At 62.6% G+C, this 14,857-nt stretch overlaps 1 protein-coding gene across 3 annotated transcripts in view; it reads left to right on the plus strand.

Annotated features, from left to right (window-relative positions):
- The window catches only part of MAD1L1 (mitotic arrest deficient 1 like 1), a 237,720-nt gene that overhangs the window by 195,923 nt on the left and 26,940 nt on the right, over window positions 1-14,857 (plus strand). For all 3 annotated transcript variants that reach the window (XM_061153798.1, XM_061153797.1, XM_061153799.1), the window contains one exon: window positions 14,179-14,369. In XM_061153798.1, the coding sequence (XP_061009781.1) occupies window positions 14,179-14,369 (191 nt within the window). The remainder of the gene's footprint in view (window positions 1-14,178; window positions 14,370-14,857) is intronic.

Consider the following 14,857-nt stretch of genomic DNA (forward strand, 5'->3'; position numbering starts at 1 on the left):
TCCCAGGTAGGCACAGTGGAGGCCCACCGTGCTGTGATTGGCGTTTCCCTGACGGGTAAAGATGTTGAGCCTCATTTGTTTCACGTTAGCCCTTCCTGTATCCCCTTGGGTGAGTGGAGGCCCAAGCTTTTGTCCATTCTTTGTCTTTGGCTTGAGTTTGGGGGTTGCGTTTCCTAGCAGAGGCTTTCTCAGAGCAAACACCTATAACTTGGATGTGCTCTAGTGATCAGTTCTTCTCTTCTAGGAGTCAGATCTAGGGACTGGGAAACCCAAGGTCAAAACCCTTTTTCCTCATGTTTTATCTCTCAAAGTCTTTTATTTCTGCATTGAAATCTGTGACCCATTTTGTTAATTTTTCCTGTCGTGTGAGATTAAGGTTGCGGTGGGGGACTTCTTTGTCTGGGGGACTTTCTCCTGTAAATGTCCTGTTACTCCAGCATCATGTGTTGAAATGGTGTTGTGCCTCCGTCGGTCACCTCTGTTCGTTTGTCACGTCAGCTGACTGACGCCGTGGTCCTGTCCCCTCACCGGCCCTCCTGCTTGCAGCTCCGAGCGTCCCCGCAGTGTCTTGGTAGCTGGACGGCAAGTCTTAAGGTCAGCAGCGTAATCCCTCCCACTTTACGCTCTTTTTTCAACATCGTCTGGCAACCCTGTTTCTGTTGCCTTTCTGTTTAGCTTTAGGTTCAGCGCGTCTGTATCTGCAGAAATCCTGGTGACCTTTACGCAGGGAATCCATTGAATCTGTAGATCAGTTTGAGGAGATTCTGTATCATTAATGTGCTGAGTCTTCCCAGTTCAGAACCAGCGTGTCTCTCCACTTACTCAGGCCTTCTTCGAGTTCGTTCATCTGCATCTTGTGGTTTTCAGCATACACACCAGTAACATGTTTTGTTAGAAAGACTTTTGTGTCTTTAATTTTGTTAATTTTTAGTTCTCCTCTGTGCGTGTTTTTCTTTATTGTCTCCATTGTTCTGTGCTTGTGTATGGAAAAGGAAATGGCAGCCCTCCCCAGCATTCTTGCCCAGGAAATCCCACGGACCGGGGAGCCTGGCGGACTGCATTCCGGGGGCCCAAGGCGCGGGACGCGACCGAGTGACGACAGTGACGCCGAGATGTGGCTGGTTTGTGTCGGGCTTGCAGCCCGTGGCCTCGCGAGGCCAGTCAGCTCTGGGAGGGTTTGGTTTTCACTCTTGCAGTCGTGTCGTCTGTGAGCAGGGCCTGCTGCGTTTGTTCCTGTGGATCTGACGCCTTGTGTCACACATTCTCCCCCTGTTGCCGTGCGGCTGGGACTTGAGGTGTGCCGGGCACTGGTGGTCAGCGTGGGCACTGGCTCTCGTCCCGGTCCAGGGGGCGCGCGGTCAGCTCTGGGCTCTTTGCAGATGCCCCTGCTCGTTCCCGTCCAGTCTGAGCCCGCCGAGAGCGTTTGTCAGGTTAGGTGTTGAGTTTTTTCAAATGCTTTTCTGCATCACTTATAGGCTCATCTGGTTTTTCTTCCTTACACTGTCGGTGTGGTAGGTTACTGTGAAAATTTTTTACGAATATGTTGAACCAGCCTTGCATTCCTGCTGTAAATCACCCTCATCTGTGGTATATTTTTCTTTCCACACGTTACTGAATTCAGCTTGCTGTTTCGTCTGTGGTTCTGGTGTCTCTGCTCACCTTGGTCTGAACTTCTGTTCTTTTGTTGTCTGATCCAACAGAGCAGTAAGGAAAGGCAATGCACAACTTTTCCTCTTTGCAGATGACGTCTTTGTCTACACAGACGAGCCCAAGAAGTTTTTTAAAAAAACGAATGCAGTGAGTTCATTGTTGATTCTGTGTTGCTCTTACATCCTGCGTGCTCAGCCACTTCAGTCGTGTCCCGCTCTTTGTGACCCTGTGGACCATCGCCTGCCAGGCGCCTCTGTCTGTGGGCTTCTCCAGGCAAGAATACTGGAGAGGATTGCCATGCCCTCCTCCATGGGATCTTCCCGACCCAGGGGTCAAACCCAAACCCGTGTCTCTTTCGTCTCCTACATTGGCAGACGGGTTCTTGACCATTAGCACCACCTGGGAATCCCATATATCCCGCAACCTTGCTGAATTCACTTTCCATGATACGTGTGTATAATACGAATATGACATCTGTGAGCAGTTAGGGAAGCTGAAATCTTAAGACATTATACCATCCCTGCTCACTCTCCAAGAATGAAATTCCTGCGTATAATTCTAACAAAGCGCATAAAAGGTCTGTGTGCTGAAAACGACCGCGCATTGAGCAAGGAGTCAGAGGACTTCTAATAAAAGAAGAGCCAGACCGCGTTCAGGGTGAGAGCCTCCCTCTCGGGAAGCTGTCCCTGAGGCCCGGGCGGGTCCCGAGCCACGGTTTCCGCGGGAGGTCAGCTCTGCGTCAGTGGCTTCTTCCCCCTCTGCCCACGAGGTGCTTCTGGCTGGCGATCAGCCGTTCCCTCCTTGCAGGTCAGCGCCTTCGTGAAGGGCCGGTGGGTTTCGTACATTCATCTTTCCCAGGCCTGGAACTTGTGAACCTGTGGCCCGAATCCAGTGAGGGTAACTCATGGTCACCAGAGCTGTTAATAACCAGGCAGGCGACCTTGAACTGGTGAGCGGACAGACCCCTGGTCAGCCGCCGCCCTGCCGCTCAGCATGGAGACGGCCGACGACCGGCGTCCGGGGCTCCGTAAAGGGTCTGAGGGGCCGCGTGCGGGAGAGGCCTTGAGGTCCGCAGGGCGCCAGGCCCTGTGGGGGACATGCCGGGAGGGGCCGGGGAGCCAGGGAGAGGCAGAGCACGGGCCGCAGTGCTGGGCCGGGGCCCCGACGATGGGCCCACAGACGCCTGCACCTGGTCAGACCCCGCACGTGTACACCCAGAGGGTCGGCTTTACTGCATACTTAAGACTTTTTAATAGAAACGGCATCTCACTTGATTACTAATAAGGAAGCATTTTTTTACCCCCTCTTTTCCCAATGGTCTCATCACAACCAGAGCGCCTTTATCTCTTCTTCTGCTCACTCTGTACAGAAGTTTAACTTCTTGCTTTTCTTTATGATTATTTTGTATAGAAAGTGTTAACTTATTTTGGAGCTTCATCGGTCTATTCCATTTAAGCTTAGAAAGTTCTTTATTGACTTGATAAATTCTATTTTCTTCTGTGACTTTTTGGCTTGTATTTTATATTTAAAGATCTAATCTGCTTGGAACGTATTTTGGGATGTGGCATAAGGTGAAGGCCTCAATTGATCTCTTTCCTGATCACAGACAGCTGCCCTGGTGGCATCTATGAGATAATCGTTCCTTGCCCTGTAGGTTTATAATGTGTCTTTATTTTTCTTTGTCTTTATTCCATGGCTTCTGGGCGTTTATTTCATTTTTCTGTTCCACATCTTTAGTAATTATAACTGAAAGTATGTTTGCATATCTGGTGTAGAGCACGGCTTTTCCCTTTTCTTTCCCTTCATTTAGATTTCCTTAGCTTGTTTATTATTCTAAATGAATTTCAGAAATGTTTTGTCAAGTTCAAGAAAAAGCCATTGAGCTTTTGGTTTTTATTGACACTGCTTTAAAGACATAAATTACTTTGGTCGGCGAGTTTTCAGCTTCGTTGCATCCCGTGTCTCTGGATGGGTGGGGGAGCACCAGGCCCATGGGACCAAGAGGGGCCGGATCAGGGCACCCCGCGTGCTGGGAGCCCCTCTGTAGGCGCGGGTCCCGAATGTGTGCCTCTACCCCCGCCCCGCTCCTGGCCTCCGTCTGCTGCCGGGCCGTGTCTGGAAACGTGGGTCCAGGCCGCCTTCCTCCGACGGGGGCCCGTGCATCTCCCTGCGCCCCCAGCCCCAGGCCCCAAGCCTGCCTGCTTCTCCTCCCATTCTCGGGGTTCTCCTGGGGTCACCTTTGCTGGAAAAACAGAAACAGCTCTAGAACCCTTTGCCCGGCGGCTCCCCTGACAGTCACAGCAGGTAACCTATGGCTCTGGTGAGGCATCTACTTTGGAGGCAGGACCCGAGCCCCAGAGAAGAACCAGAAGCTCCTGGCAGGGCGCGCACCTTCTCAGGGACGCGGGCCCACGAGCCAGGGGCCTGGAGGCGTGGGGAGGTCACCGTGCTTGCTGCCGGGGTCAGGCAGGGCCACGTGGGCCCGACAGTGGGCACTGCTGCCCTGGCTGCTGCCTGGAGCTGCTGGGCCATTCTCAGCACCTCCAGCGTGGCTTCCCCAGAGCCCAAGATGACCCCTGCAGGAGCCTGGACATCAGCAGAGCCCCTGAGCCCAGGCGCACCCAGCGGGGGTGGCACCGGGTCTGCCCGCTGGGGTGTGCAGTGAGCCCGTCTCGTCGGCCACTGGGGTGTGCGGAGGGCCCCCCTCGTCGGCTGCTGGGGTGTGCAGAGAGTCCGTCTCGTCGGCCGCTGGGGTGCGGAGGGCCCCCTCGTCGGCCGCTGGGGTGCGGAGGGCCCCCTCGTTGGCTGCTGGGGTGTGCGGAGGGCCCCCCTCGTCGGCTGCTGGGGTGTGCAGAGAGTCCGTCTCGTCGGCCGCTGGGGTGCGGAGGGCCCCCTCGTCGGCCGCTGGGGTGCGGAGGGCCCCCTCGTCGGCCGCTGGGGTGCGGAGGGCCCCCTCGTTGGCTGCTGGGGTGTGCGGAGGGCCCCCTCGTCGGCCGCTGGGGTGTGGAGGGCCCCCGCGTCAGCCGTGCCCAGGCAGGCTCTGTGTGGAAACCGCCTGGCACTTTAATCACTGTGTGTCCCGGGCTGCTCTCTCTGCACTGTTTGTTTGCTCTTGGTGTCAGGTAATAAAGGGCAACACCATCAATTAGGCGTTTAATTGGAGTTGTAAGGGAGTCGTGTAATTTAATCTCCGGGTTTGCAGGCAGACAGGCTGAGGAAGGGGCGTGCCAGCCCCCACCGCGGCGGCTGCGGGCCCCTCTGCCTCCTGCTGCCTGTGAGCAAGTCCCCGGTGGCCCTGCCGTGTCCCAGGCCGCGGGCAGACCTGACGCCGTCCAGGGGCCGGACCCCAGCATCAGCACCAGCCCAGCGCCCCCAGCTGGCGCCCCGACCCGGCGCCCCCGCCCGTGCCCCCACCCAGCACCCCCAGCCAACCCTGTTCTCCACGTTGGAAACACCCACGGCCAGGCGAGGCCGCCTGCTCAGAACACGGGTGGCGGGGTGTTCCTGGGCAATCAGGCTGTCTGGGCAGGAGCGGCCCCACAGGGCCGGTGTCTGCAGCGTCTCTGGGGTCCCCGCGCCCCCCTCTCCCCGGCTCCCGGCTCCTGACGGGACTCCTCCACGAGCTGTCTCCTGGGCATCGCGGGATTAGCGGGCTCAGAACTGGCCTCCCCGGGCTACAGTGAGAGTCCCAAGCCTGTGAGAATGGCCCAGGCCCCTCGCTGCCGTCACCGAACACTGGCAAGCAGCAGAGCCGCAGGAACTCCGTCCGTGGCTGTTGGGGGCGCAGGATGGCGCAGCCAGTCTGGAAGCCAGTTTGGTGTTTTCTTACAAAGCGACTGGATGATGCAGCCGTCGCGCCCGTCAGCATTTTCCCGAAGGAGCCCCACATGCGTATGTCCACACGAAAACCTGCAAGTGCCACAACCTGGTGGCAAGTGGGGCCTTCAGGAGGCGAGCGGATGAGTAAACTGCGCTCCGTCCAGATAGCGGCCCGTCATTCAGCGCTGAGAACAGATGAGCCGTCGAGTCAGGAGGAAGACACACAGGAAGCTTCCATGCCCATGACTGAGCGAAAGGAGCCGGCCTGGAAAGACCACAGACCATGTAACTGGCAGCACGACCGTCTGGAGAGGGCAGATCGGTGGAGACAGGGGATGAGGAGTGTCGGGGGGTGCTGGGGAGCGGGGTGGAGCCCTGGGAACGTTCAGGGCGAGGAAGCTGTCCTCTGTGCCTCTGGGAGGCTGAATGCTGGCCGTTCCACGTTCGGTCAGACCCACAGGCGGCACGGCCCCCAAGTGAGCGTCACGGCAGCGGTGGCTTCTGGGCAGGCTCGTGAGCGAGGGCTCCCCGCTGGTGGGTGTGTTGATGGGGGTGGGCGCTGTGGCTGGGTTTTGAGGCAGTCCTTGTTGCCTCCAGTTTTGCTATGAACCTGATGCTCTTCTGATAGTCTTTAGAAAGAACAGCAACCTAGACGCCCAGTTGTCTGCCGTTCTACTTGAGCAGGTGTTTCCACTGAGCGCCCGTCCCGACAGTCTGGCTCCAGGACGTTAGGACTCCCCGAAGGGTTTCGCTCCCGTTTGCAGTCAGTGTCTGTGCCCCCCGCAGCCCCATCGGCCGCTGGCTCTGCCGGTGGGTCCCCTCTGGACACCTCGCAGGAAGGGGGTCCCCCAGCCCATGGGCGTCTCATCGCTGTGTCTTGGGTGACCCCCTCTGCACGCGCTCCGTGGCGGGCCCCCCGTCAGCTTGCGCCCACGGGCTCTTCGCACGCCCTGGTTGCTGTGAGCACCTGGGTCTGAGCCCCGTGTGGACGAAGGTTTGCATTGCCCTCGGTGAGAAGGGGGTTGTCATGCTCTGCGGTACGTTTCTGTTCAAGAAACGGCCAGAGGGCCTCCCGGGTTCCTCGGGGGGCTCCAGGGGGGTGCTCTCCTGCCGCTGCTGGGGGTCCACAGCAGGGGGTGCTCCAAAATCGCCGCTGCCTCGGGGGCCCCGGACGACCTCCCTCCCCGCCCTCGCTGGGCAGAGCCTGTGCTGCTGGCACTGCGGCTCTTCATGGTCGGGGGCCTCTGGAGAGGTGGGAGCCAGGCGGAGGATGGGGGAGAAGGCTTTCCCGCGGCCGGGGGGGCGTCAGTGGCATCTTCTGGACTCTGCGGTGGGGGAGCCACATGCTGTCACGTCTGGACTCTGCAGGGGGCCACGTGCCGTCACGTTGTTGGTGGTCAGCCCAAGCCCCACTGCCTGGGCCAGGAGCAGATTTCACGCAGCCTAGATTCTGGTCCTGATGGCCACTGACTGCTGTGTGTCCTCAGGCGAGTCCCTTGGCCCCTCTGAGCCTCCACTTCCTTCCCGGGCAGAGGCTGTCCCTGACCGGGGCCCTGTGTGCCGGGACAGCAGGGCCGTCCAGGCTGAGAGGTTCTACAGGACCGCCCGCGCCGCCTCCTTCCCCCACCCCCCACCAGTGGGCATGTGCATCGGGCTCGCTCCATCTCACAGGCGGAGCCAGGACACTCTCCGTGTGGTCACCCCCAGGCTGGACCCATCTTCCCAGAGGTGCTCGCCCGGGCCTGGCTCCGCTGGGAAGCCTGTGTCCTGGCCCTGCAGACCCCGCAGGCTGCCCTCGCCCCATCCGCTGCTTCCCAAGCCTGCAGCCCAGCTGGTTTGAAGGCTCTCTCTCTGCTCCCGTGCCATCTGAGGAGGTCCCTGCAGTTCAGCCGTGAGGCCTCGCTGCAGACGTCGGCAGCTTTAATAGACCGCTTTGCCTCCAAAGGAGGAAGAGAGAGACAATTTAAACTCTTGTCTCGCCCAAAGCAGACAGATTGACTCACGAACGACTCAGTCAATAAATGAGCTCTGGAAGCCTTCCCTCTCTGAGAGGGAGCTCGCCTTCCAGGGAGTTCGTGTTCTGCGAGCCCACCACCAGGAATTAATAATGCACGCAGCGTGGGATGGACAGAGCCAGAGCCTCCTGGAACCGCCCCCCAACTCGGGAGAGTGCCCGCCGGCCAGCAGCTCACAGCCACCACCCCGGGCTCCTCCCCACCCAAGCCTGCAGGCCAGAGCCCCATCATCCTCTGCTCCCCAGAGTCTCCTCCTCTGGCAGGCAGCCTGCAGGAAACCCACGTCAGCCAGCGGTGTTCTCACGATCCGTCTCGGCGGTCGAAGGCGCTTCTTCTCTGGGGGGTCTCTGGCCCTGGCGAGTGTGTGAATGTGTGCGAAAGAATGTGCACGTGTGTGTGTGTGTGCACCCGTCAGCACATGAATGTATCTCCAGGTGCTTTGCTTGTGACTGCCAGAGCCCATTTCCCTGTCCTGAAGTGGGGGTGCGCGTGGTGATGCTTCGTGGGGTGCTTCCAGAGTGTGAGACCAGCCGGCGTGTGCAGAGGGAGCCTCAGCTGGCTGGATGAGAGGCAGTCACGAGCTGTGCACCCAGGTACCCCCCGTGGGGGCTTTAGTTGGGAGACGTGGGTGGTCAGCAACCAAGCAGGTTAATAAGTCATCATAGGGCAGCAAGTTCCACGAGGGCACCAAGCGTGGGGCCCAGAGGCCGTGCTGGGGCCTGGGCAGGGGGTCAGCCTTGTGCCCAAGGCGGCCTAGAGGCAGGGTGGGTCCTCACCGCAGGGCTGGCTCTGCCCGGGGGCCTCTGGGGGCCCACCCGGCTCCCCTGCTCTCTGGGTGATGCTGAGCAGGGCACTGACCTTCTCTGGGCCTGACCTCACATCTACCCTGCCCAGGGCTGTCTGGGTCCGGGGGGCAGCAGGCTGTGGCTGTTCGTCCAGGCTCAACTGGCCGTCTGTTCCCAAAGGAGCCAGTGGGTTAGCACTTGGCGTGGCTCGGGCCAGGGTACAGGCCGCCCCCTGGGCCCCTGCTGCAGCGTCTTGGCGCTGGGGGAGGGCAGCTTCCCGAGAGCGTGGTACGGCATCCGCACCCGCGCCCGCCTGTCACCCCGGGACTCTCCCACCCCGTAATCTGGTGGGCTGTAATTGCTGGTGTCTTTTCAGATCATTTCTGTGCAAGGTGACAAGCTGCTTGCCGAGTGAGCAGTTAACCACACAGCGAGGCCCGTTTGAAAGCCGGCGCCGCGCTCACCAGGGCGGGCATCTGCCAGGCAGCCTGGCGGTGGGCACGCGTGCTGCTCATCTGCATGTAATTCCAGGGCCACGTCTCCTCTCTCGCGTGAAACGTGCAATTTCCTGCCCCACGGGGGGCCCGGGCTCATGGCAGAGAGACTGTTCTGGACCCTCTGGCGGCAGGAGACTCTGGCCAGCGAGTCTGGGTCCCGGCCTCCTGTCGCTGCAGCCAGCAGTGGGGCTGATGTGCCTGGCGTGCCCTTCCTGGAGAGGCATCCGGCCTGGGTGCTGAGTCGGGAGGGGAGCGCGGGACCGCGGAGCTGCCAGGCTGGCCGCGAGCCCCTCAGCACCTGTGGACCACGCGGGCTTCTCTGCCATCTCCCCTCCCCTCCTCCCCCAGCAGGAGGCTCTGCCGTGTCGGGGGGCAGCCTCGCTCCGCTGTGATGGAGTCCCACTCGTGGAGCTCGGCGCCCACAGACGCCCCACCGTCTCCCCAGTCCAGGTGGCCCTCGGGGCCGGGGCACTCACAGCCCCAGCCCTGCAGTGCCAGCTCCCATGGTGGCTAATAAAGTTGCATCAATATTTGATGCCTAATTATTAAATATTTAAAAATGTAAAACTGAGCTAGTTTAGGCGTTCCCAGACATGAATAATTCAGCCCTAGCAGGGGCCCTGCACAGGGCCTGAGCAGAGCCAGCGGTGCTCACGGCCTGCCGAGGCCCGAGGCCGAGCGTCCAGAGGCCGCAGGGAGCCCTGCTCCCCGGGTGGACCAGCCTCCGTCCAAGCCACTGGCTGGGGCAGTCGAGAGAGCCGGTCCACCCCTGTCCCCAGCCTCGGCCTCCCCGTCGCGGAGTCGGCCACGGAGGCTGCTTCTGGTGAGCAGTGTGGAGCTAGGCAGCCTTCACTCCCGCCGTGGCTGCCCCTGCTGTGCCCGGGGGGGCAGGCTGTGTGTGAATGTGGGAGCTGGCGGTCCCGCTCTTAGAAAAGCAAATGGTGCCCCCCAGCCTGCGTCCTGCTCCCCGCCACTCCCCCCACCCCCGCCGAGCAGTCCCGAAGGCCTTTCTCTTGCCGTTTCTCAGGTGTCCTGGGAGTGGACCCTTTTGCAGAGAGATGCTCTTTATAACGATGAAGAATTCAACCTTTTGTTGCTTTTATAAAGCCTGAAGATCTCAGCATTACCTAAGTGTTTTTTATTCACTTTTCAGAAAGAAAAATGACTCTGTCCTGAGTCCCCAAAGGACAATTTCAGAAGCTGCTTCCAACTCCCAGACAGCGTCCTTGCAGGAGCGCAGCCTGCACAGGCAGCCCGCAGGGGCCTGTCCACGGCCGGCTCGGGGCGCCCGCGCTGGGCCCCTCCATGGAGTGGGCGCGGGGAGGCCGCCGGGGTGCCGGTCCCAGCACCAGCCCCCCGTGGTGCTGTCAGCGCCCCCTCCCATCCGGGGCCCCCAGCCGCCCTGGGCTTGCATCACCATCGTCTGGGGACAGAAGGCCTTTTGGAGCACCTGTGGGAGCCTCGTGTTGCCATGGTGGCCATGGGTGGCGTCCTGGGAAGGGCGTGAGCAGCCCTCTGGGAAGGGCGTGGGCCCTCCCGTGACTGGCCGCGTTCCTCACGGCCAGAAACACGCGCCATCCTCTGGGGACACATGAATCCCACCCCCTCCGGGGCTCCTCTTGCCTCTCTGGCCTCTGCACACTGCCTGGCGCTTAGACCGCAGCCCGTCACCGCGGGCTGGCCTCCCCAGGCGGCGTCCCCCTGTTGTCAGCCCCCTGCCCCGCCGTCCACGCTGCCCTTCCTCTGCAGTTCCCGCCCCGCTGTGTGTGCGGGGGGGGGGGCTGTGGACGGCGGGGCAGGGGCTTCTCAGAGAACTTCGGCTGCCCTCAGGCCCCAGGTGGGAGCCGGTTTGCATGGAGCTTTGCGGCCCGCCTTGTTGGGTTGGTGGTTGGTCGTGCTGGTGGCCCTGGGATCGGATGCCCATGTGGATCCGGCTCCTGCTCCCTGCAGGAGGTGGTGTGTGAGCCCGTCTGGCCTGGGAGACTCGGCCTCTGCTTCCGGAGGCTTCTGTGTGGTGTCCTTGACATTTCTCCTGCCCGCCTTCCGAAATCTCTTTCTGTAAAATTCCCGCCAGCTCGGTATTGGGGCGCCCAGGGCCGCTGGTTTCATCCTGTCTTTGGTCTTTACCATTTGTCTTCTATGTCTGGAAGGCATCCTCTGCTGTCTCAGCCCCTCTCCGACGTCCATGGGAGCCTCACCCCCGCCGTGGGGCGGCCTCTTGGACGAGGCTGGACGTTGCCGGTGTCTGTCCTTCCAGGTTGTCTTGTTCCCGTCTGTACGTTAGAAGCTCCTGCGAGTCCCGTGACCCTGATGTCTTCTGTGGATGCTTCTCTGGGTGGGCGGGGAGCAGAGGCTGGCCGGGGCCTCCCTCTGGGGCTTGTCTGCCGGACACCCGTGTGGCCCCAGCCCCCTTTCCGGAACGGCCGCTGCCCAGCTGCTGGGGTTGAGGGCTCAACAGGGAGCTCAGCTGCCAGGCCTCTCAGTCCCCCCCCAGATACAGAGAGACCCTCAGTCACCCCACGACCCAGAGAGAGACCCTTACTTCCCCCCAGACACACAGAGACCCTCACTCCCCCCCCCAGACACAGAGAGACCCTCAGTCCCCCCAGACAGAGAGACCCCCCTCACTCCCCCCAGACACAGAGAGACCCCCTCACTCCCCCTACAACTAGACAGAGACCCCCTCACTCCCCCCCAGATGCAGAGAGAGCTAGGGAGACCCTCTCCAGCTGTGCTAGTCAGCAGGGCTGGGGGAGACCATCCCTGCCACAGGTGTGAGTCCCGGGAGCATCTTGCGGGCGTCTCGGGAAGGGAGTGTCTGAAATGGGCCTTTGGGCCTGAGGCTGGACTCTCTCTCCTCCCAGGGAGGCGGGTCCCCTGGGGCAGGAGGAGCGGGGTGACACCCTCACCCGGACCCTCAGACCCCTGGCTGCCCAGACTGGGCGCAGGCCGCCCGTGGCCACAGCTCAGGCCTGCTGGTGGGGTGGGGAGGAAGGCTCAGCTCAGAAGGGACTGCCCGCAGGCTGGAGGGCAGGACGGGCAAGGGATGGCCGGCGGGTCCCGCACCGCGGCTTAGGGCCCTCTCAGCTGCGCCTGCTGCACGGGCTGGCAGGGAGGCCAGGGGCCCTGCGTAGGGCCCAGGGGTGAGGCTTTCGTGCCTAGCACAGTGGAGCGGCCTGGGAGAGCTCGTGGGGGTGAAGTCTGGGGCTGGGAGCTTAGCAAGCCGGGCAGCTGCTGGCTGCTGGCTGCTGTCGGCCAAGAGTGGCCATCGCTAGCAGGTCAGGCCCGAGGCCGGCCCGGGCCCCGGCGGGACAGCTGTGACTGCTGCAGGCTCCGGGTCTTGGGCCCCTGGCCCCGCCCGGGGAGGCCTCTGCTTGCTCTGGGAGAGGCCGCGCCAGAGCGCTGCTGTTTCCACGGAGGAAGGCCTATCTTTTATTTATTTAATCCAAGCCATTCTGTGAATTATTCATTCACATTTATGTAAGCGATTGAGCTACATGGATCGTGGGGGCAGGTCAAGGCACTGACTCTGCCCCGAATCAAAGGGGCTGCCCCCAGGGTCCTCCCTGGACTCGCCCGTTCAGCGGGCTCTGCTGCCCCAGGCCTGCCCCCATGGACCAGGCCGCCCAGGGCCAGGTACCCTCGGCCGGCGGCTGCCCGCGAGGCCTGGAGGACGCTGCCCCCAAGCCCTGCGTGTGGGCCTCGCCTTGTGGGCTGAGAGGGCTGCTCTGGGCCCGGGGCAAGACCTGCCCCCCGGGGTCCTGGGGCCTTCCCGGCAGGTCCACGAGCAGCAGGCAGCTCGGGTCACTCACCTGCTATGGGGTCTGTCGGCGGGGGAGCAGGCCGCGTCTGCACACAGCAGGCGTCCCCTCTCACGGCCGGGCTGCGTGCGTCACCCGAACGCTCCCGTCCCCATCGGGCGTCCGAAGTTCATGGGTGGTGTGGCCTGTGTCTGGGGTGAGATGCCCCCACACGCTCGGCCGGGAGCGCTTCCTCCAGAACAGGTTTTACCCCCGTTAACGGCCCGTCCTCGGTGGCTTGGCTAAGGGACACGGGGAGAACCTGGGGTCAGAGTGGCCGGCTGCCTTTCTGACTTTGAAGTCTGATTACTGGGTTGATCAAGGGCCCCATCCCCAGGCTCGGCTCTGGAGTGAGGGCGCCCCTCCGGCCTTCGGGGCAGGAGGCCATCCAGGAGCGCAGGGGCCGTGGAGAGGCCTGGCGTTGGGGTCCCTGGTTCGGGGCCGGGCTGCCCCAGCGCTGCAGGCCGTGTAGACAAGACTCGGGAAGTGTGCTAGAATCCTGGCGTGTTGTGGAGCCTGTGAGGGTCGTGAGGTCCGGGGTCAGAGGGCCCCACCTCTGACGCGGATCTGCAGTCAATGGTCGGCCGCCCGAGTCCACGCTTATGAGGCGGGGGACCCTGCACACACCTCGCGGCCGCGGTGGCTGCCACCCCCGTCCCCCCAGCAGCGCCCGGCCCCGGGCCCCACTCAGTCTAGCCTAATTCTCAAGACGGCTGCATCCCCGACGACCCCTGGAACCAGTGTGGGGAGAGAGGTGGGGGGTCTCTCTCCCCGGAGTGCGGGCTTCCTGCCCGCCCTGTCGCCCCCTCTGAAAGACACCCTGACGACATCCGCTCATCTTAAAGCAGCCCCGCCAGGGCGCTCACACCTGCACCAGACGCCCTGGGTCCTGAGGGTCAGCCTGCGGCGGGGGCACTCGCGTCCCCGTCACAGTGAGGGGGTGGTCCTCGGGGAGGGCAGGCCGCACACTAGGCTGAGGCTGGAGGCCTGGGGGTCCCGCACCCCCCGGGCAGCGTCGGGCCTCACAGGCGACTCTGCGCTGAGTGGAGCCGGCTCGCTAATCACGGGGCTGAGCCGAGGTTTAATTGCCGGGACGGCGTCTCGGGGGGAGGACGTGTGTAACTGCTGTGTGCTCCTGGTGGCTTCACACAGCTGCTTCCTCCCCATGCGGACCCGCCCTGAGCTCTCCAGTTAGGACGGGGCCCGGGGGCCCTGCCCCACCCCACACCCAGGGAGCCGGTCTTCTCCCAGGGGCTGGTCTCTGGGAGGCCGGCCGGGGAACCACGAGCAGAGTGATCCAAAGTCTCCAGATGACCTCCGCTCCCACGGCCCCCATCCCCGTGCTTCTCGGCGGCAGCCTGGGGAGTGTTTGCCACTCCCCCGGCTAACGGGACAGACCCGGGGCTGGAGTCCGGGGTGGGGGTCCCCGTCCGCACCCAGAGGAGGGGTGAGCCTGCCTGCTGCCCGGCTCGCTGTCCTCATGGGGAGCCGCATGTGGCTGCCTGGCCCCCGGGCGTGGCATGCACCCCCCTCACCCCTCAGTCGACGCCCTGCCGCCCTTGACTGTCCTCCTGAGACCCCAGGGAGCTGACCCCCCTGTCCCTCCCCGCAGAGCTGAAGAAGCAGGTGGAGAGCGCGGAGCTGAAGAACCAGCGGCTGAAGGAGGTCTTCCAGACCAAGATCCAAGAGTTCCGGAAAGTGTGCTACACGCTGACTGGCTACCAGGTGGACATCACCACGGAGAACCAGTACCGGCTGACGTCCATGTATGCCGAGCAGAAGGCCGACTGCCTCATCTTCAAGGTGGGACGCAGCGCGCCCCGGGCCCCACCCTGCCCTCCTCCCTCAGTGTCCACCCCCCCCACCCGCCCCAGGACTCCGCGTCACAGTGTTCTCTGGGGGCTGAGGAACAGGGGGAAAGTCAGGGAGGGGCCCTCAGCGCGGCTGCGGGTGCAGCTGGACGGTGGTGGGCGGGACCAGTGAGAGAGCCCTGAACCCGAGCTGCTCCCGTGGTCGGGGGCCACCAGGCCGGGGCCCCAGGGAGGGCTTTTGGGGGCCAACAGTGTGGCTGGGGCTCTGCCGCACCCGATGGTGGGAATCTAAGCAGCTCAGCGCCCTTCTGCCCTCTTGCTGGACCCCAGGGCGCTGAGTCAGGGCGGGAGCCCCGTGTCCAGCACGGCCCCCTGCCTGCCGGCTCAGAGCACGTGCAGAGTGTGGGCTGAGGGCAGGAGGGACCCAGAGAGATGGTGGCCGGCGGGGTCTCCCCTCCAGGCGCCCTGCGTGGAGCACCT

Source organism: Dama dama, chromosome 10, assembly GCF_033118175.1.
Source record: "Dama dama isolate Ldn47 chromosome 10, ASM3311817v1, whole genome shotgun sequence".
Lineage (NCBI taxonomy): Eukaryota > Metazoa > Chordata > Mammalia > Artiodactyla > Cervidae > Dama > Dama dama.